Source organism: Gymnodraco acuticeps, unplaced genomic scaffold (genome assembly GCF_902827175.1).
Source record: "Gymnodraco acuticeps unplaced genomic scaffold, fGymAcu1.1, whole genome shotgun sequence".
NCBI lineage: Eukaryota > Metazoa > Chordata > Actinopteri > Perciformes > Bathydraconidae > Gymnodraco > Gymnodraco acuticeps.
In genome coordinates, this window is record NW_022992180.1 from 597106 (window position 1) to 624748 (window position 27643).

The 27643-nt window shown below is 40.3% G+C and overlaps 1 protein-coding gene across 1 annotated transcript in view; it reads right to left on the bottom strand.

The window, feature by feature from the left end:
• The window catches only part of tm9sf4 (transmembrane 9 superfamily protein member 4), a 51344-nt gene extending 24082 nt beyond the window's left edge, over window positions 1–27262 (bottom strand). Inside the window, exons 1-5 of the mRNA XM_034205037.1 lie at window positions 27207–27262; window positions 11663–11773; window positions 9292–9391; window positions 8983–9139; window positions 50–182 (exon numbers count right to left, since the gene is read on the bottom strand). Coding sequence (XP_034060928.1) covers window positions 50–182; window positions 8983–9139; window positions 9292–9391; window positions 11663–11773; window positions 27207–27224 — 519 coding nt within the window. The 5' untranslated portion in view covers window positions 27225–27262. The remainder of the gene's footprint in view (window positions 1–49; window positions 183–8982; window positions 9140–9291; window positions 9392–11662; window positions 11774–27206) is intronic.
• Between the last annotated feature and the right edge of the window lie 381 nt (window positions 27263–27643).

Here is a 27643-nt window from a genome sequence, read left to right on the forward strand (position 1 = left end):
AAAGTGTTAATTAAAATAAATAACGTAGATAAATCACAGACACACACACCTTGTTGTTGTCGATAAAGCCCAGTCTGTATCCGTGTTCAAACTGGATATCCTTCTTCTGCTCCTCCTCCCCTGCTGCCTCTCTGTTGGGGTAAAACTCTAACCTGGTGGCAACTGGCAGGTTGTCTGCAATACTGAGTCACAGAAATGTTCACTTTTAGTTTGCATATTGAAAAATATCTCATTTCCAGAAAATCACATTATTACAAAGATATGATAACAGATGTTTCAACTTCATTCTGAGATTAGTTAGTCCTGCTAAACAAAACGTGTAAATATTTGAAACACTGGTTTGCCACAGAGATTATTTTCTGCAATATTCCATAAAGGGATTTTGTTGAGGGATCCCTTGAGATGCTATATACAGTGGGGCAAAAAAGTATTTAGTCAGCCACCAATTGTGCAAGTTCTCCCACTTAAAAAGATGAGAGAGGCCTGTAATTTTCATCCTAGGTACACTTCAACTATGAGAGACAGAATGGGGGGAAAGAATCCAGGAAATCACATTGTAGGATTTTTGATGAATTAATTGGTAAATTCCTCGGTAAAATAAGTATTTGGTCACCTACAAACAAACAAGATGTCTGGCTCTCACAGACCTGTAACTTCTTCTTTAACCAGTTAAGCCCGAAGGTCCCCCCAGTGGAACCCTCCCACAGTTTTTTTTCTCTCACATGTCTCAGGGCTTCTTAACATTTATGAAACTATTAATGTTTCATACCCTTTTAAAGGTAAGAAACTCCGCTAACAGACAATAAGAACAATTGTTAGCTAAAAAAAACACAAGAGTAATACCAAGCCTTTGAATTAGCATTGAGCGAAAAAATGCTAACTAATGCTAACGCTTTTTTACACACAACACACGGTAGAAATGCCCTTATTACTATCTTAACTACACAAACAAGATATACGATTTAAAGCTGAGACTCCACAGATTCCACACATGTAATGTCATCACTGTCCGACCTCGAATTCCTGGAGATATCAGCCAGAAAAGAGAAAGTAAACAACATCCGGTTTCAAAAACATTACAATAATTACGTCTTACCTTTTTTGATTTGTGATCAAAAGTTGTGTTCAACGGAATAAAAACGCATCTCAAGGTTAATCCAATGTCTTTGTGTCACGTAGAATTTTTTACTGATAATCAATCATCATATTTATGGCAATATACTCGGTATAAAGTATTGCCGTCCAGGCTTGCACTTTCAGATATGCTTAGTTTGCTTCTCTATTACGTCCTCTATGGTAATGTTTACGTAGATTTGGGAACTGCCCATCGATTCTATTGGTTCTGATGGTTAAGAAAAAGGTGTAAATCACACGAATCGACCAATGGGTTCCAGAGATATGGTCCTGCGCAAATTATAAAGAATGCCAGCCAGCGTGCCAACATTACGCAGCCCACTTCATTTATTGTTTACAGCGTAAAGAAGTAGGAAATGCAGCAGGACCCAGAGCACACGGAGCACAGAGCGGACAGCAGATAACGGAATTGCAGTTTTATTGCTTATAGATTATCAGAACATTTCAAAGGGGACACAGCCCCATTGGATATTAATCTATGGATTAACTACATCATCGTTTTTATCGTTTTAATGCCATTGAAGACCAGTTTAGACCAGACAACGAGGAAGGTAAGTCATTGTTAGCCTAGCGCATTAGCGCTAGCGCCATTTGTTTTGATGTACGTTTTTGTTGATAACGTCGCGAGTTTGTATCTTTCAGTGTTGGGCTGTTCAGGTGGGCACCGTTAGATTCTGTGTCTCCTTGCGATCATAAACAATGTGTTGGAGGTGCAGCTAGGATAAGTAATAAGGGAGCGAGGAGTGATTTTCGGTGCTGTAATAGGTTAGCATTTTTCGCTCGGGGCTAATTCAGAGGCTCACTGTAAGAGTAGGCCTATGTTTTATTTTTATTATTTTTTTATTTATTTTTTTTCACAACAGTTGTATTTGGATGGAATGAATACCTATAGTGATCATTCAAAGTAATAAAATGATTTTTACAGTGAAAAAGTTCAAATGGAACCGATGGTTCCCAAATTACCCAGAGGTGAGTCCGCTTAGACTTTATTTTTCTAAACCTCTCTAAAAAGGTCAAATTTAACTTGTTTTGCATCAATCTTGATACAGGGTACTTATTATATGTTATAGTTTGGATTCCTAAAGCTTTTAGTCTACTAACCCATCATGCAAGGGTGGTTTTCACGATAAGTAAAGTTTTTTTTTTTTAGGTGGACATTAGAATTTACATGTTTTTACTATGTTCCATCTGAATTTACTTTAAAATAAAAACATCTATATTGATTCTGACACTTCTACATCCAACTCACAGATGTAACCTTGCTTTGAGAAAAATAATTATTAATTTACCCCTTTTAGAAGTGAAGATATATCATTTGTTGTGTTAGTGGCATTTTCGAGCCTGAAACCTGAAAAACAGGCTCAGGGCTTAACTGGTTAAGAGCCTCCTCTGTCCTCCACTTGTTAACTGTATTAATGGCACCTTTTTGAACTAGTTATCAGTATAAAAGACACCTGTCCACAACCTCAAACAGTCACACTCCAAACTCCACTATGGCCAAGACCAAAGAGCTGTCAAAGGACACCAGAAACAAAATTGTAGACCTGCACCAGGCTGGGAAGACTGAATCTGCAATAGGTAAGCAGCTTGGTGTGAAGAAATCAACTGTGGGAGCAATTATTAGAAAATGGAAGACATAAAAGACCACTGATAATCTCCCTCGATCTGGGGCTCCACGCAAGATCTCACCCCGTGGGGTCAAAATGATCACAAGAACGGTGAGCAAAAATCCCAGAACCACACGGGGGGACCTAGTCAATGACCTGCAGAGAGCTGGGACCAAAGTAACAAAGGCTACCATCAGTAACACACTACGCCAGGGCCCGTCTGAAGTTTGCTAGAGAGCATTTAGATCAGTCGACCGCGGGGGCAATGATCGTGAGTCATTCATAAAAAAAAAATCCAGCGCCGTTCAAATAGACAAAACAGGTTTTGATCCCTCCTCCCTTGGCCTCCCTGCCACTTAATTCAGGAGTTTACTTGATTGACAGAAAAAGCGACCTATCGCTTTCCAGTCTGTTAACCCAGAATGCAAAGCGATACAAAATCAGTCAAGTGCCGGGAAAACTCAAATTAAGTTAAAGAGACAAACAACAAAATGAGTGCGGGACCGAGCAAAAAGCTAAAAACATACCACTTCCACCCAGAATGGGAGGAAGAATATTTTGTTGTGATGTCACATTCAAAGGTTATTTGCCTTATTTCAGTGTTCTTACACCTTTTCCAAAGTCAAATTCAAGCACTTTTCAAGCATTTTCGAGGTGCATTTTCAAGCTTTTCAAGCATCTTACAGCTGTTGTAAATTACATATTTATATACACATACTTATACTCAAATGATTATTTCCCTACCTCACATTAAATCAGATGTTCTTTATGCTATAAACAACCAAATGTGTGTTTCGTGATAGTATTCTACACGAGGATGACAAATTAAAGAAAATAAAACTAAGTGTAATATTTCAAAATGAGTGATCTGTACGTAGACTGGGCCTCCCATATAACCTGGCTGAGCCAATATACAACAATCAGCCAAATAACTTTTCAATACATTATTGATTACTATTTTTGAGGTACTTTTAGTTTGGCAGTGAACATACTGTAAGTCAGAGGTAAATGGTGTACTTTTGCTCCACTACATGTATTTAATACCTTTAGTTACTTTACAGATGTGGATGAATGATGTGAAATATAATCAAGTGTTGAATCAGACTTTAGTTCCACCTGGAGTAAATCCACCAGCTACCCTGCAGTATACAAAGTCATTCAGACTAGCTGCACCTTTACCAGCTTTGAGAACACTTTCATGATCAATCATTATAAAACATATCATATATATTATTCTGAAATGGACCAATCTGCACAAGGACTACTTTTACTGTCTTAGCTACTTTCACTATATTTTGATGAGAATACTTTTCTACTTTTACTTGAGTAACATTTTGAATGCAGGACTTTTACTGTAACAGAGTATTCCTACACTCTGGTACTTCTACTTTTACTGAAGTACAAGATCTGAGTACTTCTACATTTACTCAAGTACAAGATCTGAGTACTTCTCCTTTTCCTCAAGTACAAGATCTGAGTACTTCTACTTTTACTCAAGTACAAGATCTGAGTACTTGTACTTTTACTCAAGTACAACATCTGAGTACTTATTCCACCTCTGGTAGCGTATTAGCCTGAATTATAGCCACAAAATCACGCAGAGCTGCATAAAAATAGACTCACAAAGGTAACTAATATTTACAAATGTGTACAATGATTTGTAGGTAATTTTGACTACTCAAGACACCTGACTTATACATCTTCAAAGGAAGACTGTGTTCATTCACAGCAAGCATAACAACAGCCGGTGTTTCTTGTGAGTGTTTCCCCGGTACACAAACGCAAAAATACACAAACCCACTCGCGAGCTTCCCCCAGACCAGTAATACAAACGAAAATGTGTCTTCGGGTCAATGTGACTGATTTCGATAGATCAAGTCAGATTTGGTTTAGGCACGAAACATACTACCAGTAGAAATACATTGCTTTCAAAATCGCTCTGTGTCGAATCAATAGATTATATTTCGTGACTATAACACGAAATGCCGTGAGTGCTTAATCCTCTGAACACCACAGGATGGCGACTGTAAGGCACATATTAACATAGGTACGCTCCTCTGAAATGATTGTCCCCTGCAATTATTATTATCCCTCAATCGAGTTCGCTATTCAGCTAGCTAACGTTAGCTTAAACAAACGTAACATGCCACGTTAGCCTAATCTAAAATGCTACTACGGCGTACCTTTCATGTGGCTCGTCAGCGCAGACTCTCGCATCGTTATTTGTTGCAAACTTTGCAGGAGGCTACTCGTGGGCTTGACCCTCGTCTTAGCCATGGCTTGTATTTGTCTTCTGCTAGCCAACGCTCGTTGAAACTGCAACCTCCTGGCACACAGTCATCTATCACACGTAACACAAACACTTGCAGGTCGCGCGCATAGCGCGGGAAGGTGCAGCGGAGCTGTTTTATGTAGAAGCGAAGCAATTATTTTCTTTTAATCTAAAAAGCGAACTATTCAGTCAGACAGCAATTTATTGTAAAAGTAAAGCATTTACATTTTCAAGCACTTTATCTCAATTTCAAGCACCATTCCCAAAATTCAAGCACTTTCCCAACCTTGAAAACACCACGTCAAATTTCAAGCATTTTCAAGGATTTCAAGCACCTGTACGAACCCTGCTTATTTGTAAAGCAAGCGTCGCTCTGCCAAAGAAAGGTAATGTGGAGAGGCATTATCGGAGTGTTCACAAGGCATATGACAGCGACTTCCCTCCGAGTAGCGAGTTGAGAAAGAGAAAGGTCATGTATTATTGCTACACAAACATTATCTCGCAGTCTTAGTGTCGCCAACTCGTTTCTAACATGCAAAAAGACAAACAAATGCGTCTATGGTCGGTGTATTTTCTACCTTTCCAATCGAGACGAGATCTCTCTCTCCCCCGTCTGTGTGCGAGGGGGCGGGGCAGTTTACACACACGGCTGCTACATGCAGCAACCATAGGCAGCAACACACGGTGGGGATAGCGGAGAGAAGCGCTCCAAGGTGTGGTTAAATGTTACCCGTCTTGAGGTGGACAATGCTCCTTGCCAAGAGTGTTTAGCATGTAAGGGCGGTAACACGAGCAATTTGTCTAAACATTTAGCCAAAGTGCACCACATTCAGACGGAGGAATGCACCGGGTTCGACTGTCTTTCTAGTAGCTCTGTAGCCCCCCCATCCACGAGTAACGTTTCCACGTCAGGTGTTATGTATGCTAGTCAGTGGCGTTTTCTCCCGGAGGCCAAGGGAAGCCAGGCTTCCCCTGTTTTTTCGGATTGTAGTTATAATTTTAATAAATAAATAAAAACACTTTGTTTAGTTTCGATAATTCTTTGTTGTGTGTTGCTGCCGGTCCATCTCTCCCCCATTCTCATTGAGTATTTTACAAATAGTGAATATATAATAAAAATAGTGCCCCTCTAGATGTTATGGTGAAACAGTAGATTGCACTCACTGTTGCGAGAGGAGGCCAGCTGAAATTGGCTTCCCTTGGTGAAAAAAAATGGAGGGATTGACCAATCAGATGAGGCTCACGTGATGCCCCTGCCAACCTGTGATTAGTCAAGGCCATGCCAAGGGAAGCCAGAGGCGGCTGGCTTCCCTTGCCTCACAATCCAATCAAATCGCATCAACTTAGTGTTGCAGTGACGCGTCCTAAAATCCGGAAGTAAGCTGCTCTCGGTTTCCCTCGACAAAAAAGCAATGGGATTTCTCCATAGGATTTTGGAAAATAGCTCGAAATAAGGTCAGTGGAAAACGAACCTGTTAGATAAATGCACGTTTTGTTCAGTTGGATAATATCCACATGTCTACCCTACTTTTATAATTTTCGAATCATAAATCTAATCGATAGAAGATAGATAGCGCCACTGCATCACTCTCACCGCCGTTAGAAAGTAGCAAGCAACTGAAGCAAGTGCAATTATGGAGGGTGGAGATTTGGAGTATTTCATCAAAAGTAATTGTACTAAACTTCCGCTACAGCAGCATCTAAAATACAATCTGATGACAGGCCAATGCCCAAACTGGAGCTGTGTACAGCGAGGAAAAAAGGAACGAATCGGACGTAAAACGTTAAAGGTCTCCTGATTTAGTTTGTGAATGAATGCTTATTAGAGTTTTGTCTGGAGAGTGCGTGCGGACCTGTCGGTTAGATAACAGGCGTGTGTAAGTCCTGCATCTGATACAAATGTGTGTAAAATGATACTGGCTGCTGTAATCACTCATCTGGTTACGTTATTACATTGACCACCACACCCCCGACCCAAAAGAAAGGACGTATTATTGGCTTCCATTAATTTTTTTCCCACGCCACGCTACTAATGCTAGCAGCAACACACGGAGTTAACTCAATTATACAAACATGGGTTAATGATTAGAGGTAACTGAGTTATTTATTTTGTTAAAGTTTCAGCTATTCTGTTTACAGTTCTGTCATCACATTATTTAATACGATTTGTTAAAACATTGTTGTTTCTTTTGATGTGAAATATTATTTATTTTATTTAAATAAACAGCAATGTTAAAGGTGGGGTAGGTAAGTTTGAGAAACCGGCTCGAGATACACTTGTTGTTATATTCCATGGAATGCTCTTAACATCCCGATAGCAATGAATATCTTAAGTGCTTTGACAAAAAAATCCATAAAAAAATGTCATCTGTGGAAGTCGTAGTACTGTAAAAAGCACGACCAATCATTTTAGCCGGCCTGGCTAAAGTAACTGGATGGCCTACCTGCCTGTCAGCCCTGTCAGCCTGTGCACAAACTTATCTCGTGCCCTCATTGGTCATGTGCGCGTTCGTGTGTGTTGGAAGAGGGGCTCTGTAAGGTGGCAGATTTGTTACGGCTGTGTATTTGTAAAAATTCTAGCGCACTCGAGCTGGTTTCTCCAAAATTACCTACCCCACCTTTAATTTTGTTCACAATTTGTTAAGTTAATTTAATAATATATGTATTTTTGAATCAAGTATTCATCTTTATTGTCTTCATTGTTAGTTTCCACATGCCTAAAACAACCTCAAGCTAAATCTAAAAGTTGATGGCTAAATAAGAGCGCTTGAGAAATTGTGCAAGGCATACAGTAATAGTCTGAATAGTCGATTAATCGTTTCATTAATCGATAGATTAATCGATTATCAAATGAGTCCTTTGTTGCAGCCCTATTATCCCATGTATAAATAAAACGTGTTATTCAGCAACCCTTGCCATTTGGGATTTTATTTTTAGTTGGTAGACCTCGGTGAGCTGGTCATTTCAAAAATAGCTCACCAGCCAGAAAAAGTGTGGGCACCCCTGATTTAGATGATCCAGTAGAGGATTGGGAGAATGGCATATGGTCAGATGAAACCAAAATAGAACTTTTTGGTAAAAACTCAACTAGACGTGTTTGGAGGAGAAATAATGCTGAGTTGCATCCAAAGAACACCATACCTACTGTGAAACATGGGGATGGAAACATCATGCTTTGGGGCTGTTTTTCTGCAAAGGGACCAGGACGACTGATCCGTGTAAAGGAAAGAATGAATGGGGCCATGTATCGTGAGATTTTGAGTGACAGCCTCCTTCCATCAGCAAGGGCATTGAAGATGAAACGTGGCTGGGTCTTTCAGCATGACAATGATCCCAAACACACCGCCCGGGCAACGAAGGAGGGGCTTCGTAAGAAGCATTTCAAGGTCCTGGAGTGGCCTAGCCAGTCTCCAGATCTCAACCCCATAGAACATCTTTGGAGGGAGTTGAAAGTCTGTGTTGCCCAGCGACAGCCCCAAAACATCACTGCTCTAGAGGAGATCTGCATGGAGGAATGGGCCAAAATACCAGCAACAGTGTGTGAAAACCTTGTGAATACTTACAGAAAACGTTTGACCTCTGTCATTGCCAACAAAGGTATATAACAAAGTATTGAGATGAACTTTTGTTATTGACCAAATACTTATTTTCCACCATAATTTGCAAATAAATTCTTTAAAAATCAGACAATGTGATTTTCTGGATTTTTTTCTTCTCATTTTGTCTCTCATAGTTGAGGTATACCTAGGATGAAAATTACAGGCCTCTCTCATCTTTTTAAGTGGGAGAACTTGCACAATTGGTGGCTGACTAAATACTTTTTTGCCCCACTGTACTTCTGAGTAGGTCTACAAAAATACATCATCACTGCACCACTCTAATCATCATGGCAATAGGTGAATATTAGCATTGTTGGGGACTCTCCTTGTAACAATATTGTTATTGTAACAGATAGGAAGGGATGCTCACAGGTGCACATAATACTCCTCCTGGATTCGCTCAGCAACCAGCTTGCTCTCTTCTACGTTGAGCTTTTTCACGTTGCATACCATCTCACATTTCTTGTCCTTGTTCATATCCACATTGTAGAGGGTATTCACAATACGGTCTCCGCGTAATACCTCACCTTTCAAAAACAACAACATGTTTACACATTTTTCATTACAGCAACATGTAAGATGAGAGTGCTTTTCTTAATTAGTTTGAGGTTAAATGAGGCGAGTATGTCGGGAAATGTCCCAGAGCATGATCCACACTTGTCAGCAGCAGTAAACTCACCTAAGTTCTCTCCCTTGTAGAAGATAGAATCGGGCTTACAGAAAGGCAGAGAGTAGTATTCATAGGGAAGCTGGGTGCGAGAGCTAGTCAGCTTCACGGCCTGAAAAGCAAATGAGGAGAATGACTGTGTCAAAGATAAGGTCATATGCAAAACTACCCTCACAACACCTTGGTTTGAATCACATTGGAAACTGTACTTTGTGTGAGGGCTTTCCAACCATTATCAGTAAGGCCAGTGTTTTGTATTAGCTTGATGCAGAGGTGGGAGTAAGTCCTACATGTGCAAGTCATGAGCAAGTCTCAAGTCTTGACCTACTAGTATCAAGCAAGTCCCAAGTCACTGTGATGAGTCAAGCAAGTCAAGTCAAGTCATTGCTCAGGTCAAGCAAGTCAAATCAAGTCATACAAAATTCTGATGAATAAGCCCAGTTTCCGAATTTAAATCAGTTAAAAGACAGTGGTTATGAAAATGGATTTAACCCACACTATGATCTTCATTACATACACAGTTAATCATTTGAAATCTAATTTAGACCGATGACAATCATATTAGATTCATATTAACCCTAGAACTGCAGACAATATAGCTAGGACTCAAAAAGTCTGTTCAAAAAGGCAGAATTCCAGGTAAGAAAATCATATATGGCATTTGCCATTACACATATTTAATTTAAATGTCTGTTAACACTAGAACCGCCAACAGCGTCAGCAGCACCTACATAGATATCATTTTCACATCATTTAATTTGTTCCTCTTCATAATTTCCTTATAAACTAAGTAGGACGATTTAAAACTCACTTAATTGGGTTAATTTAGAAATTGCTTCAGTTTATCATCATAATAATGCATTTGATTTATATAGCGCTTTTCACAACTCAAAGACGCTTTACAGTATGAGGGAGGGTAGACAAACAAGGACAGGCAAACAAGTAAGTATAGTAAAATAAATAATAAATAACTAAAAAGGCAGTCAAGAGGAAGTTGATTGAGAGGGGGGGGGCTTATGGGTAGACAGAGTTGAAAATATGTGTTTTGAGGCGGGACTGAAAGACTGTGAGGGACTCAGAGTCACAGAGATCTTGGGGGAGGGAATTCCAGAGCCTAGGAGCTGCCACTGAGAAGGCTCTGTCCCCAAAGCTGCAGAGTGTGGATGATCATAACAGATAAATCAAGGAATGATGCACTTCTACAAACAAAAACAACATAATTAAAACATTTAAACAAACTACTAAAAGTAGATGAACTACATTATTCAACAGTTTACTGTAACTTCTGATAATAACACAGGGGAAATAAACGAGGCATCTCTTTTCCTCTCTCTCTCTCCTGACAGCCCGTCAGTATCAGGGTTAGTCCAAATGAATCCCTTGGCGGTTCTGGTGTTCATTTACCGTTGTCTTCTCTTTGCAATGCTTAATCGATTTGAAACCAAGTCTAACGTAGCTTAAACTTAGCGTTAGCTTTCTAGCTAACACAACACATGCACGCACCTTTCTCTGTGGGTTTTTTTGTAGTGACGAATGAAGTTGGATGTTGTGGTGGTCGTGTCACTGATCTTTATGCTGCAGACCCTGCATACCGCTGTTCTCTTCTTATTACCGTCATCTACAACATAATCCTTGAATACAAACTTCACTATTTTTGGAGTAAAGCTAGCCCCTGCCATGTTAACTGAGACTCCTGCCTACTAGTGGGTTGCCAGGTTTGCGCGCATGGCGCTATAATCACGTTTTTCGAAAAAACTAAACGTAATATCTCACTACAAAAACAAACGCCAATATTTAATTTTAAACAGTCAAGTCCTTTCAAGTCATCTGTCTCAAGCTTAAGTCAAGTCTCAAGTCATGAATACCAAGTCAAAGTCAAGTCAAGTATTTTATCAATGTTAGTCAAGCAAGTCTCAAGTCCAAAAATATGCGACTCGAGTCAAGTCATGTGACTCGAGTCCCCACCTCTGGCTTGATGGTAACCAGTCAGTGGGAATATTACACAGAGCATCATTTTATCTGTTGGTTAGGACCAAATAAAGTACAGTGCAGATGTGAATGCACCTGATTTCCATGTTTTGGACAAATACATGAATATGGAAAGCTCAGCAAAACTACAGTATAGTGGCCATTTATCCAATGTATCAAGGCCTCTGCATGTATATCTTATTTTAAACTCGTGTTCCATAGAATTCATTCTGTCATGCTAGAACAAACAAAATGTCTCACATATAAGGGTGTGCTATAGTGGCCAAGTCTTACATATACAAAGGAACACCCAGTCGTGTTTAACCCAGGAAGTGTGTGATGTAAGGCAACTGAACAAACATATCATAATGTTTCTCCTAAATCCTGAGATAATGATCAGAGATTTTAGTCTTACCTTAAGATCTACCGTGTCACCGTCCTGGAAGTCCCGGGGTGCGACTCCTGGAACATAGAATGGCCTGACAACAGGCAACAAGGACAACAGCAGCAAGGCCCACCACGTCTCCTGCAACACACACACCACAAATATCTCAAACACTAGGCTTCATCTTACATGTAGGGATGGGTACCGAGCCCCGGTATTAAACGGGCCCCGGGGCTGAATTATTAAAGACCGTGGTACCGTTAAGCTCCGACGTTATCGGTCTTTTTATCGCTACTGGAGACATGTCAAAAATATATATCATATGTATTATTGCTACACAAACATTATATTGCAGTTTTAGTGTCACCAACTCCGTTTCTAATACGCAAAAAGACTGCAAAATGCATCTATGATTTTTAATATTTTCGATCTTTCCAATCCAGATGAGAGATCTCTCTCCCCCGCCTGCTTGCGAGGGGGCGGGGCAGTTTACACACACGCAGCTGCTACATGCAGCAACACACACACATGGAGGAGATGGCGGAGAGAACTAAGCGTTCCGTCGTGTGGTTAAACTTTACCCGTCTCCATGTGGACAATGCTCGTTACCTAAAGTGCAATAAGAGTTTAGCATGTAAGGGCGGTAACACGAGCAATTTGTCTAAAGATTTAGCAAAAGTGCACCACATACAGACGGAGGAATGCACCGGGTTCCACTGTCTTTCTAGTAGCTCTGTAGCTCCGTCCACGAGCAACGTTTCCACGTCAGGTGTTATGTATGCTAGCAGCAACACACGGAGTTAACTCAGTTATACAAACATGGGTTAATGATTAGAGGAAACTGAGTTATTTATTTAGTTAAAGTTTCAGCTATTCTGTTTACAGTCTTAATATATTGTTAGTTTTGTTCACAATTTTAGTTAGTTTACCTTTTTTTTCTCTCCAAAAGAACCGATAAAAGACCGGATCGATAAGCAGTATCGATAAAAGCAGTAGTACCATTAAAACCTTAACGATACCCATCCCTACTTATGGCGCATTTCCACTGCAGCGGGTAGCCCCGTTTAAGCGTCCTTAACCGTCCTCAAGCGGCCAGGCCAGTTTTTGGTGGCCTTTCCATATAGCCTAGTACCGGCTAGCGGGTACTTTTTCCCTCTTTTTCCGGCCCCATAAAATCGTGGTTCTATCAGTCCAGGGCCAGGGCTGAACTAGTGACGTCAACACTCTCGACTGCTGATTGGTCAGAGAGAATCGTCACAAGATCGCGCGCGAGATCATCCCTAGCGTCGCGTATATATATATATATCTAGAAGCAAGCTTGCAGCATTTTTATACACAGCATTTTTGTAAACGGAGGAGTTACAAAAATGGCAACGTCAAAGAAAAGCACACCGTGGTCGACCGAGGAGGTGACGACATTCCTACATCTCATTGGGGATGATACAATCCAGCGGGAGCTCGACGGAACAACTCAAAATGTGAAGCCGATCGCCCCGCCTACACTGCGTTGCTACCCCAGGTCCGAAACTGTAATGGAAATGCGCCACGGCCTCGGACGGCTAGCGAGGCAGCCCAAGGCCTGAGCGAGGACGCTTAAACGGGGCTACCCCGCTGCAGTGGAAATGTGCCATTACATGAGTATATTATTAGTCATCATTATCATCATCATTGTATGATGAAAACATTCCAAACCAGTGTTTCCCATACATTTATTTATTTGTGGCGGGCCGCCACAATTAAATATCGTCCGCCACAAATGGATTTCATAAAAAATTAAAATAATAATATATATAAATAATATATATATATATTTTTTTACATTTGTCTTTTGGTGGTCTAATGGATAGTGAGGTGGGCTGATGATCGGAAGGTTGCGAGTTCAAATCCCACCTGGAACACCACTACTAGTGTGCCCTTGAGTAAGGCACTTAGCGCTCAGTTACTCCAGGGAGAATGTCCCTGTAATTGGTAAATTATATTTTTGGCAGAATAAACCCCACAGATCCTCAACTCCAGTGTGTCTCACTCATTAACAACGCAACACAAACAACAAGAACGTTGTCTACAGTAGCCATGAACTTCTTATTTGTGTGGGCCAACCGAATAGGTTAAGGGGGCTTTGGCTTTTCTTGCCGGGGGGGGGGATTCTATTTGTGCCCCCACAAATAAAATAAAATTCTGTGGGATACACTGTAGGGCTGGGCGATTTTTTCGGTTTTCACGATTAATTTGCATTTTTACTTTCCTATGGTTTGTGAAATGGCTGAACCGAAAAATCGCGATTTAAAAACATTTCTAGACTCAGCAGATTTGTTTTTGCTTTAAGGGACTCCGTAGTAGCTTACTCTCTCACTTTCCAGAACGCGCCCAAAACTCAGCCACATTGCCTGTGACTACCCGATCTGCAGCTCTGCCCGATCTGCTGTTGTTATGCTGTGTTCGTTATTCTCGCGTCCAGGAGAGAAGCTTTAAAAGGAGACTAAATGGAGTCTCTGAGAAGGTTCAAATGGTGCTTTAATTAAAAAAGCTCTCGTGAGCGAAGGGAAGAGAGCGAGCTCCACCTCTCCAGCTGATATATCTCCTCCGCTGGCTCGCTGTGGGCCGGTTGGCGCTGCTGGGGGGCCGGCCCTCCACGTCTCCAATGTTCGTTGTTGAGCATAACAGAGGGACTCCGACATTGTACATTAAATATATAACTAAACACGCCTGTTCTCCTCCTTATCTCTTTCATGACTTTTCATTTAATACATTTTAAACGCTGTAATCAATACTCCAAAAATACAGGAAATACTTCACGGCTGGTTTCATTTACGGTAGTTCCGGATGTTGTCTCATACTACTACCCACGTCTGTAAACAAACGTATTCAAATAAACTGTACCTTAATTTAATATTCAGCAATAATAATATCTCCACGTCTATAGTTGTAGTGTTGAAATCAGTAGGTTTCGGTGTGCAACACTCCGTGTCATATCGCTACTAAATTCACCTCTATAGTAAATGGTATATTAGCCACATGCTAAATGCTAACCGTCCGGAGATGAAGGATTTTCAGAATAAAACTGGTTGTGCACAAGAACTTCTAGTTTTTCAGTATAAAACAGCATTTAAACTGACGGTATGCGTAACATTTATGATATTAAAACACATTTCACACCTCACCGTGTTTTATTCTTATAGAAGTAAGAAGAGAAGTAATGGGGCAGAAACCCTCCTTTTTACGCATTTTTTTAAATCAATAAAATCATTTTGAACAGAAAAAAATCGAGGTTTAAATAAAAAATTGTCCATTAGTTAGAAAAAAATCGCGATTTTATTTTTAGGCCAAATCGCCCAGCCCTAATACACTGCAAACATTAACGTATTACATCATGCCATATCAATTTGAAAAGCCTTATCACAAATGATGTTTATTTAAATGATTGACCATGCTTTAGGGCTGCATTATGGCAAAAATGGTAATCACAATTATTTAGATCAATATGTAAATCAAGATGATATATCATGATTATTAAATAATTTTAGAGATAAGTTGTATTGCACCTTCACATTTAAATAAACAGAGCGATCATTCCAATTTATTTTGTGGTACATTGCAGTATGTTCAAATTAGGGACGTGCGATCATGGAAATAAAATTGCTGCAGGATCTCCTCTGCTCTTAGTTCCTCCAACCACTCTTAATCCTGCAGTGTTTCCCCTACCATTGTCTTGGCGGGGCGCTGCGCCCTGCCAATGGAGCCCCGCCTGAAATTCAAGGTGTTTTATTTATTTATATTTAAAAAAATTATATATATATAGCACCAAATTGCAAGTGAAGTAATCTATCTACGGTCACTTTTCACATTGAACATGTGCTCTTTTATTAAATAAACTAAACGCCTATGTTATTCATCCAATGTATGCATGTTTCAGTGTCCACTGCTTTGCGTATTCACATTCTCCCTCCGCTTTGTTTCTGAAGGGCGGGGCTCAGCTCCCCCCCCACACACACGAATGCGCACACTCACAATCAGAGACAAGAGCGGAGGAAAGGAGGAGAACAACAAAGTGTAAAAAAGTCAAACAAACAAATCTGCATTATTGCCCCGAGCTCTGCTGTCTGCCCGTTTGTGTGTCCCCCAGTTTCAAATGTGTTTATTATTATTTTTTAACCTCAAGCCGTTATCGTCACGGAGGAGAAGGACACACACAGCCTGCCCAGGTGGACGCGCGCAAACGCGACAACGAACGTAGCGTGCGCATTCTAAAAATAGCTCACAGTTGGTGAGCAGGTACCGCGGTTTTGAACTACAGTATTGAATTTGACAGAAAACAACAATGAAACGCCAGCAGAAGAATAGTCTAATGAGTTGGGTGAAAAAAGAGACAGGAGATGTGAGTTGGTTTATTCAGTAAATTAGCTCAGGGTAATTGGATGTTCTGTCTACACCTGTTGATGTGAGGCTAATGCAGGATTTGCTAGCTTGATGCTACCAGCATTTAGCGGCAGTGACTCAACAAATTGCCTCTTAAAATGTATCGTCAGCAATGTATGACAAGCAGACTGCTTGTTTAATGTTAGACTCACACCAATAGCTCAATATGATCATAACACGATTGCTTTCATATCAGAGATCAGATGAGGTGGAGCTGCCTCCAGCAATAGAGGATGAGGCAGAGAGAAGCAGCAGCAGCACAGGGTTGCAGCTGGTATGTTATATGCTGTAGTCAGGTGATTTCAATGTATCAATGAAAGGAAGAAGTGTAGGCTACATGATAAGAAGGGAATACAGTTTGAATAAAAGTAATACAGTACAACACTGTACTTTATTACTTTTTAATGTACAAATACTTTGTTACTGTACGATAGCAATAACAATAATCCACAGCTCCTCTCTCTGCTCCAGAGGATAACATTTATTTTTATTTTATTGGGGGGGTACCCGAGCAGCACCCAGCCAAGGCAGTAAACCTAGGGGAAACACTGTCCTGTGTACATAAAAAACCTTCTTGGGTATAAAGCAAGCGGCAAACTCTGGGGAACAGCCAGGACGCCAATACGGAAGTGCCACACACTGCAGTTCATACATGGGCCGCTAGGGACTGGCTGCAGAAAGGAGCGATTTCCATAGACCCCCATTTTAAAATGCCCAACTTTAAAGCAGAAAAAAACATGTTTCTACCCATGGATGCAATAAATATTATTATCGATATAGTTAGATTCCACCTTCATGATTATGAATCCCGTGAGTGAATTGTTTTCTAATACGACCCTTTTATTTATATTAGGTCTTGAAGTTTTTGCATAAATTAGGTCGTGGTCACTTTGATGGACACGTACATGCCTCACTGTCAGCTAACAGCAACTTGTCCACTCTGCTAGGCTACAACGTGAATTAGTCATAGTGCTGTACTTGACCCTTTAGCTTTAGCCGTGTTCGTGGTGATTGTGCCTTTTAGGGAATATTGTTACAAATACCAGAAAATTAAAATGTCGTGCTGTGCGCTTGAATGTACCAACAGAACTTCCAAGAAGTCTAAAATGATAATATTATACATGTTAACCCCGTTCACAGGTGTTTCTGTGCTTGGTAGCTTAGCTTGTTACTTATTAGCCAGCTAAGGACGTAACCCTTTATGCATACATATACATTTTAGTTTATGATTCAGCCTTGGGTAAGACTTTTATAGTCTATGGCTTTGACGCCCATAATGCTAAACGGGAGCAAATGTTAATAGGGGACCCAATTATCCCAGTGGTGGCCGCCGGAGCTAACGGAGCCGCAGGGGGCTAGCTCCAGCCGGCGTCCCGGAGCTAGCCCACTGCGGCTCCGTTAGGTCCGGGCGGTGGAGTCCTTTGTTATAACTGGAGATCAAGGAATGCAGCGAAACGCAGACTTGGTTCGCCTGCTGTAGTATTAGCTAAATAAATTATGTTGAACAAGGCTTATTAAGCTGAACATCGCCACAATTGTTCTGCTCTGTATCGGTACTTATTTTCTTAACGTGTGAATGACAAGCATTAAGAATAACAAAATATAGCTAATTCTCTTGCAGATTGTCTCATTTGATTACGAATGTAACGTTTATATAGGGGAACTAAACTGTTAGCAGTAACTTGGTATGCATGTATTTCATGTTAGCTTAGCTTCTTAGCTTGAGCTAGTTCTGTTTACTTCCAGTTCGGAGGCAGCAGGTCCCGCCTCGGCTCCGCCTCTTTGCCCTTATTTGGAGCAGGCGGGATTAGACTCTGACGTTGCTGTCAAGCCGTTAGTGGTCGACTCTGCCTACTAAGGGCTTCTCTGCAACTCTGCAGAATCCTATGGGTGACGTCACGGACACTACGTCCATTTATATATACAGTCTATGGTATAAAGCCAATATTTTTTCAATACACCTGTTCAACCAGCATTACCAAGTAAAAAGCCATCTTTGAATCTGCTCTGCTAGTGTGATGTGAATTAAATATGATTTTATAGATTGAGTTTGCCATTGTAAACGTTACTGTTGGTCAGGGTTCATACCAGGGTTTCCCACACATAGACTATACTTGGGCGGGCCGCCCAGGTATATTAACGGCCGCCCAAGTATATTTCGCGACCCATTTAGTTTATAAAAAAAAAAAAAATAAAAAAAAAAAAAATCATTTTTTTTTTAAATATATATTTTTTTTATTCGTCCGTGACCATGACGCCATCTGCGATCGATTAACTTGTAGACAATGATCCCTCGCTCCCTTGCTCTGATCTCGCCTCCTTCTGGCCTGTTAAGTGGCCTGCCTCACACAGGGTGACTGGCTGTCCACATGATGTGGCCTGCCGACATGGCCACTGTCATACAGATCATAAATCAAAGCCCTTGATTGGTCTCTGTGTCATTCAAGCTCGGGATAACCTCAGCTCAGGTGAGGTAAAGGACTCTCTGAGTGTTTAGATAGTTAACTTAGTCTAAGTTCTCAGTGGGTCTCAAACGGTGTGGTCACCATTTATGTAAACACATATTTCCATTTGAGAGGGTAGTGATTGGTCTAATGGAGAGTGAGGTGGGCTGAAGATCGGAAGGCTGTGAGTTCAAATCCCGCCAGGAACACCACCACTAGTGTTCCCTTGAGTAAGGCACTTAGCCCTTAGTTACTCCAGGGAGAATGTCCCTGTAATCGGTCATTATAAGTCGCTTTGGATAAAAGCGTCAGCTAAATGAAATGTAATGTGATTAGTAAAATATGCATGAATAAATAAATAAAAAGTTAACTAGGTGAAAAAAGGTAAGATACACTTTTAAAACTTGTTGAGAGAAAACTAGTCTTTGCTGCTGCCTCAAAGAGGAGGGGGGGAGAGGAGGGAGAGGAGGGAGAGGAGGGAGACAGGAGAGGCTGATTCAGGAGCACAGACACACTCACAACTATAAATGAACCAAAAATAAATTAATAAACAAGTTTCAGTGTTTTTTTCATATTGGAAATGGTATGTTATTGGTTATGGCCATGATTTTATGATTATTGAAATGTATACAGTTCTGTTTAATATAGGTGTTTCCATAGATCTAGTCTCTTTATTTCCCCCTCAAAATGCACCAGATTGATGCATTTAACTCCAAAATAAAAAATTAAATCTTACCGGGGGGGGGGGGGGGGGGGCATGCCCCTGGACCCCCCCCCTAGAGGATTTGAGGTCGACCCCCACTAAAAATCACATGGATAGGTTCCTAAATACATTAATAAATACATTTATTTTTTAAAATAGTAACCCATGTTCATGTGTGGGTAGTAGATTTAAACTATAGGGCTATCATTATGGACCCTGCCTGTACCTGTTCGCTCTGCCATCGCGTGAAGGGTCTGCTAACAAGCGACCAACAGAAAGGTTAATGTTGTTGCACGTCACCTCAACCCCCCCCCCCCGCTACCACCACCCCCCAAAGTATATTTCAGATCTGTGGGAAACACTGGCAGTTAATGGGCCAGCACCAGAGGCATTCCCATACACACAGGCGTTGGAGCTGTTCTTCATGAAATCCCAGAAGGATGAAGTGCTCTGACAAACAGTGCCATCTTTGCGCAAAATGATTATAGCGGAATGAAAAGTCAATAAATAAACATGTTGTTAAAACTTTTTTTTTTTTTCCTGCCTAAATAAAGGTACTCAAGCTTTACTCTATTTTCAAGTTGTTCTTCAGAAAGATGAGTTTGTCTATGTTGTCAGCAGTGAGGGCAGATCTGTTGGCGGTAACTATGTCACCTGCCGTCGAGAAAACCCTCTCGCTGGGGACTGAGACTGACTCGGATGTGATTGAGCATGTTTGACGTGTTACCACTAGCATACCGCACCGCTGTCGAACAACGCCGACACACCGTCCTCATCCGATCCACAACTCGCACCCCATCATTGTTGTAGTCCACAGGGAACCCGCAATGTTCCCACACAGCTGATTTAAAAGAAGCAGGTGGGTCTTCTAGCTCCTGTGTGTTGTGTGAACTCGCCATAGATACTAACTGTTCTTCTTCATGTATTGTGTTCGTTTTGTTGTGTTTTGTTCTTGTTCTTCATTTGTTATTTACGGGCGGCTGGCTTTTAGGCGCAATACCGCCCCCTGGATTATATATAGTGTAATACTGCCCTGATTGACAGATTTTTTTTCCAGTCGTAAAAAAAGGCGTATTCGCCGTGTGACTGCATGTGCCGAACCGTGACGTCCGAACCGTGACGTCCGAACCGTGACGTCCGAACCGTGACGGTACGGGACGAATACGGATACCGTTACACCCCTAATAGCCAGTGGTGTAAAGTAAAGTTTATAAACTCAACAAGTACTATACTTGGGTACAATTTTGAGATACTTGTACTTTATTTAAGTATTTCAATGTTTTGCTACTTTGTTCTTCTTCTCCTTTACAGTTCAGAGGTACATGGTGTACTTCTACTCCACAACAGTTCAGAGGTACATGGTGTACTTCTACTCCACTACATGTATTTAATCCCTTTAGTTACTTCACAGATGTGGATGAATGATGTGAAATATAATCAAGTGTTGAATCAGACTTTAGTTCCACCTGGAGTAAATCCACAAGCTACCCTGCAGTATACAAAGTCATTCAAACTAGCTGCTCCTTTGCCAGCTTTGAGAACACTTTCATGATCAATCATTATAAAACATATCATATATATTATTCTGAAATGGACCAATCAAACAATGAATACTTTTACTGTCGCTACTTTCACTATATTTTGATGATAATACTTTTCTACTTTTACTTGAGGAACATTTTGAATGCAGGACTTTTACTGTAACAGAGTATTCCTACACTCTCTGGTACTTCTACTTTTACTCAAGTACAAGATCTGAGTACTTCTACTTTTACTCAAGTACAACATCTGAGTACTTCTACTTTCACTCAAGTACAACATCTGAGTACTTCTACTTTCACTCAATTACAAGATCTGAGTACTTCTACTTTTACTCAAGTACAAGACCTGAGTACTTCTACTTTTATTAAGTACAAGATCTGAGTACTTCTACTAAAGTACAAGATCTGAGTACTTCTACTTTTACTCTAGTAAATATATATACTTACACCACCTGTTTATAGCCTATGAAAAAAAACTATTAGAAAACGAAGGCTAAAGCTAACGTTAGCAGATAGTGACAATGCTAGCTAGCTAGCTCAACGATTCCTTAAATGATATTGCGAGTTGCGACAGAAAAATGTTTCAGTGCACATCACGCTCTGCCGCTCTGCTCTGAACACCTGAACGGCCCGTTCTAACAGCTGTTAGCAGCGGCTCAGTCTGTGCCACGGTGACTCCGCACAGTTAACGAACGCACCATAGATAATGTAGCTGACCCTCATCCCGGAGCAGCAGAGTTCAGCCGACAGGCAGGAAGACTCGAGCACACGGCTCGCGCTTCATATATTAAAAAATAACACCATGCGCGTCATGATGGCATATAACAGCTCACGACCGCAGATTATTTCGGCGATTAGATCAAATGTAAATTATATTTGACGCAACTTTAGTTACATTTCCATGACTTTTCCAAAACTTTGGGAAAAATATTGTTTTCCATAACTTTTCCAGGGCCTGGAATTTTTATTTTGAATTTCCATGACTTTTCCAGGTTTTCAATGACCGTACGAACCCTGGTTGGTGCTCTAGAAACTAAATGTATTTAAAATGTTAATAAATTATAATCCTTGCCTTAATTTATTGTTTTAAAAATACTATACATTTAAAAAAAAGTAATAATTAAATTATAAAAACGTGATGAATAACCAGTATTTTTTTGTATTTTAAAGATCTACTATCATGCTATTTTTGGGCATATATTAGGGGTCTCAGATCCTGCATTTTAGACATCCCTCATATTCCTCTATTTCAGCACTGTTAGAGAATGGCTGATCTGGGTCCTTAGCTTATGCTGCCGTGATTAAATGCCATATCATGTTCCAAACCACATCAAGGATTATTTCTGAAACAGTATGGAGCTCAAAGGCTTTTTCTCTCACAGGTTTAGCACAAGGTGAGTTCCTTTTTTATTTATAAACATATTCTCTCCAGTACAGGTTAGCTCTGAGTGTTAGCGATGCTTGCTAATGTAAACAAAGACCATATTACGTCCAAAACATGTCGTACATTGTAGGGCTGCCCCCAAATAGTTGATTACTCACTAGTTGACTAATTAAGTCTTAATCGAGCAATTATTCATTAGTCGGTTAGTTGGAGAACAAAAAACTCATGTTAATTTGGTTGAGCAGGAAAGTGTGGATCTTTCAGAGCGAGTAAAGGACGAGTCCTACAAGGTGACATGCAAACTACGAAGGCAAAGTCTCCTCCATATCCACACTAGGGGCCGATTATCGGGGCCGATATTCCGCTTTTTACCGATTATCGGTATCGGTCTTTTTTTAATCAAATTGCCGATAAAACGTTGGCTCTGATGCGGCCGTTTCTCTGGCTGCAGTCACCACTCTGTGTACACGAGCAATGTCCCGCCCACAGCGCCATCTGATAGGCTATTACTGAAGTGTCAATCAACACTGAAGATTTTCCGGCCGGGAGCCAGCCAGAGAGGCGGGACCTTCTCAGATTACAGGCAAGCGGCAGCGCTGAGCGGCAGAGCCATACACATGTTAAACCGAAGTTCAATAAACATCCCTATCCCCTATGCTGAAGTTGCAAAAACACCACGATCTTATTATCCAATTCTATCAGTTTCCCAGTTACACAGGGAAGTCAGTCAGAGTTGGGGGTGCGTGCAGCGTCTCGCAGCGGAGTAATTGTGGTGCGGAGGGGGGCTGTGAGTGGAGCCTCGCAGTTTTTCAGGTTGATATGTGAAGCTCATTAGCTAGCCAACATGTATCCAGCAAATGTTTAGCAAAATATTAGAAGTGAGGCTACTAGACTAAGAACATTAGCTAGCACTAGTGTTTTACAGTTGCTAGCAGCTTATTGGGATGTTATGCTAGATAGACAGGCATTGTTTTGATATAATAAATTAAGCATTATTGTCAGTTAAGCATGTCAGCCTGCAGCCCCACTTCTTGTCCATCTCATTGCAGATGGCTGCACTAAAGAAAAGGGCACAGAGAGGAAACCAGTTGTAAGATGTTTAAAAGTGCATTAAACATAATATATGCTTAAATGCATTTCAAAGAAGTTGTGTTGGAGTTTGTGTTATTCTACATTTTGACACCAAGATTTTCTGATTTTACTGCAAATGTATATCGGTTCCAAATATCGGTTATCGGTCTCCTTGATTACTAATAATCGGTATCGGCCTTGAAAAAGCAATATCGGTCGATCCCTAATCCACACCATCGGAGCGCAGCTTCCTGAATGCCGGCTTAATAACAAAACACGGAGCTTAATTAACCGACAACGTGTGTTCTCAGACTCAGAGGAACAGCAAGCAGTGAGTAGTAAACTAGCTTTGTATCAACATATATAGACCTATAATATATAATCATTCTGACCTCAGAAAACGATAACGTTTTAATTTCATGATTAGGGCATAATGCGGAGGGACATTGCAGACGCACATATTTTCAGTGTTTCCGTTTCCTCTGTAGTATTTATTGGGTTGTTATATTCAGATATGAATAATAGAAACTAGAACTAAATGTTCCATGTGTATCCTTGCTGCTTGTTCACACACACAATAAGAATCCTTACCGGAGCTTCTGCTGTTTACACCAGTGACAAGCGGAGTGGCAGACCGCTGCGTTCGTTTGCTGTGACTCATTTAATTACATTTCAAAGGTTCATTATTACAGTTGTATTGTATATGTTATGTGAAGCACAACGTACCATGCTGTTATAATAACGCTCTTTATCAGCCTTTGAAACGCAAACCATGTTGGGAGGGGAAAAAAAGAATTAAAAAAAATATATTTATAATCATAAACGTGCGAAGATTAGTCGACTAATCGCCCTAAAAAATCGACTAGAAAAATCTTTAGTCGAGGACAGCCCTTGTACATTGTTTCTGATGGCAACGTTTCTGATAGGTCCACATTTCCGATACTACGTCATATCGGACGCAAATCTGGATCCGCTCCGTTGTACCCCCGTTTTTAGAGATTTGGGTACGGAGGAAAAGAGAAATGGTTTTAATTTCTGACACTTTGTGAGTTTCCTGACACACCGGGGACACATATTAATGTATAAAGGACATTAAAAAGTGGATTTTGCATGATAGGAGACCTTTAAAGTATGTTAGTTGAGAATTAATGGTTTCCCTCTAGATGTAGGATCAAGTTTACCCAGAAACATAATCATTTGCATATCGGCATATTCGTACAGTAATTGAGGGGGATCATTCAAACAATAAATACTAGAGAAAAATACACTGTTCACTAGGGCTGAACGATATACCGTGTCATGGCGATAACCGCGGTATGCGCATGCGCGGTATTCACACCGCAGGGACGTGCGGTTTTATTCTTTTTTTTTTTTTTAAATGCTAACGCACTTTAGCACAGAATTCAAAATAAAGATACCCTTATTACTTATCGAAACTGCACATACAATATATCCGATTAAAGCTGAGACTCCACAGATTATTTAAGTATAGTATCGAAGCGATCCGATCTCGCAACAGGGGAAGCAAACACGTACCTTTTACGGGAGATCGTCTCACCGTAGCTGTCAATCTGATCAAAAGACGTGTTCAATGGCATTAAAACGAGAAAGAAAAAACGCGGCTGAATCGGTTGATCCATAGGTTGATAATGTATCTGTGGCTTTGAAGCAATTGTTTATAATCAATAATTCCATTTTTATGTAAAAATCGGATCACAAAAGTTAGCTGCTAATGGTAGCCACCTTGGTGGTATGCAGCTTCCGGTTTTGGCTATGCGTCGTCACTCTCACTCCTTATTTGTTCATGTGTTGGTGTGTGTAGAACTTCCCCTGATATTTGACCTTTTTAGACAGATTTAGCACAAAAAAACCCCTCTTTTGGGGCCATTTGGGTGGATTTTCCATATCTCTGGCCCACCTTGCTGGATTTTGACATGTGACATCTCTTTCTGACCGTCAGAGCCACTGGAATCGAGGGGAAATCACACAGTCCTTATTTGGTAATGTGTGTGTGAGAGACTTCCGCATAGCCGAGACCGGAAGCAGCAGCCACTCTGGTGGCTACCATTATTAGCTAACTTTTGCTCTGCGATATTTACATAAAAATGGAATTATGGATTATAAATTAAATCGTTTTTTTAATACAGAGATGTTAAAAACCTATGGATTAACCGATTCAGCCGCGTTTTTTCTTTCTCGTTTTAATGCCATTGAACACGTCTTTTGATCAGATTGACAGCTACGGTGAGACATCTCCCCTCAAAGCTACGTAAAGGTACGTGTTGTGATGTCTGTGTTTGCTTCCCCTGTCCGAGTTCAGATCACTCAGTGATGATACTATATACCTAAATAATCTGTGGAACCTCAGCTTTAATCGGATATCTTGTAAGTGCAGCTACGATAAGTAATAATAAGGGTACTTTTATCTTGAGTTCTGTGCCAAAGTGCATTAGCATTTTTCGCTCAGGGGTCATTTAGATGCTTCTTATGAGACTTGTGTTTTGTTTTGGTATAAAATGGTTTGTATCGTCAGTTAGCTGAGATTATTTCCGTTAATCTGGTATAACACATTAATAGGTTCTTAAATATTACGATCCCCTGAGACACTGTCGTGAAAAAAAAAAGTAAAGTACCCGCCGGGACTTTGGGGTTTAACAGGTTAAAAAAAACGCAATATATACCACAGGGGGGGGGGGGGGGGAACCGCAATGTCAGTTTTTTTCAATACCTGTTCACACAACTTGAATCAGGTGAATAGGCAGTGGCAGCTTAATGGCACAAAGCCAAGAGAAAGATGCCATGACTTATAAGCTATTGTTTCTCACAAGAAGGGAGAAGGAGTTCATGTCATGCTTTCTGAACTGTCTCCATGGAGCACAATACTACTACTAATACTATTTTTTTCAAACAGACATTGATCCCAAACACAGAAAAACAGTTATAGGATCAGAGGTACTATATTTTTTAGAGAATAGTGTAGATTTAAGTTTTCTATTGATTAATGTCAAAGAGACTCACAATTAATGTGTGATTCAGAACTGGAAAACAATAAAGGATGACCCCGTCCATGGTCAGTGGTGTTAAGTAACTAAGTACATTTGCTCGAGTAGTAGTACTGTACTTAAGTACAATTGTGAGGTATTTGTACTTTACTTGTGTATTCCCATTATCAATAGTATTACTTTTAATCCACTACATTTATGTAATACCTTTAGTTACTTTGCAGATATAGATTAATGATAAACAGTAGGCACAAAACTTAAGACTTTAGTTACACCTTGATTTAATTTACATTCAACACAGCAGTAAATAATAAGTTCCACCTTTATCAGCTTTACACATCAATAATTATAACTAAAACGTATGATATATTATATTCTGAAATGGGCCAACTAGCATAACCTCAGTTCATCGGAAGGAAGTACATCCATCGTATAGGCATAGAGTTTTGTTAAATTAAGTTAGCAAGCGTTGCTTCTTACATAAATGATATGTATGTTATCAGACGCTACCAGCACAGTTAAATAACAGTCTTAGATAACGTTATTTTTGTCTTTAGTATCCATCTGCTGGTGTTGAAATATTTGAGCTCTGTTAGGTACACCGACAACAGCCTCAAACTGAAGCTGCTAACAGCTAGCTTCGAGCCAAAGTTTGGCTAGCTGATTACTCTAGGTTGTACAGCACATGACAGTCAAACAACCAAGTACGAAGCCATATGTACTCTGTCAGCACTGTTTAATATACGAGACAAATCCTAGAAAATGTGTGTTTTTAGCCACAGCTGACTGACAGTCAAGCTAGCAAACGAGAGCTAGCTAACTACAGCAAGCAGTTAGCAGGATCGCCAACATTTTAACAGCGTCCGCATTTCGTAAACCCGAACCTAATTAACGTTATAAATCGACCAAGTTAACATATACTGTGGTACAATGTCACCAGTGTGTTCGAGTTCATTTTGAAAGAAGGAATGAGCGTCGTGTAGTTTGAAGAAAATAGTTCGCTTTCCACTCACCCTAGCCGCGGCCGCCATTTTGAATACGTGTCATTTGTGACGTTGCGGAAGTACTGTAGTTACGATGAATTCCTTTCGGGTTTATCTGACACACCCCTCACATAACTTTCTCTATTATGTTTTGTACATGTTTTATTAATGACTTTTTCCTTGTATTTGTTGTAAAGATAGCATGTTCTTGCATTTGTTCAAATGTTAATGAAATTAACATTAGTTATACATTTCAAATATACATACATATTTGAAGTTGCATATTTGAAGCTACAATTGCGACATATAGATTTCGCAATTGTAGGCTTACACAACTTTGACAATACTTTTTGAATTTAATTTGATTGAGTAGTAATCTAAATCAATGGTGAGAAAAGTATTCAGATTCTTTACTTGAGTAAAACACCGTCAACATAGTACATTTAAAGTAAAAGTATTGCAACGAG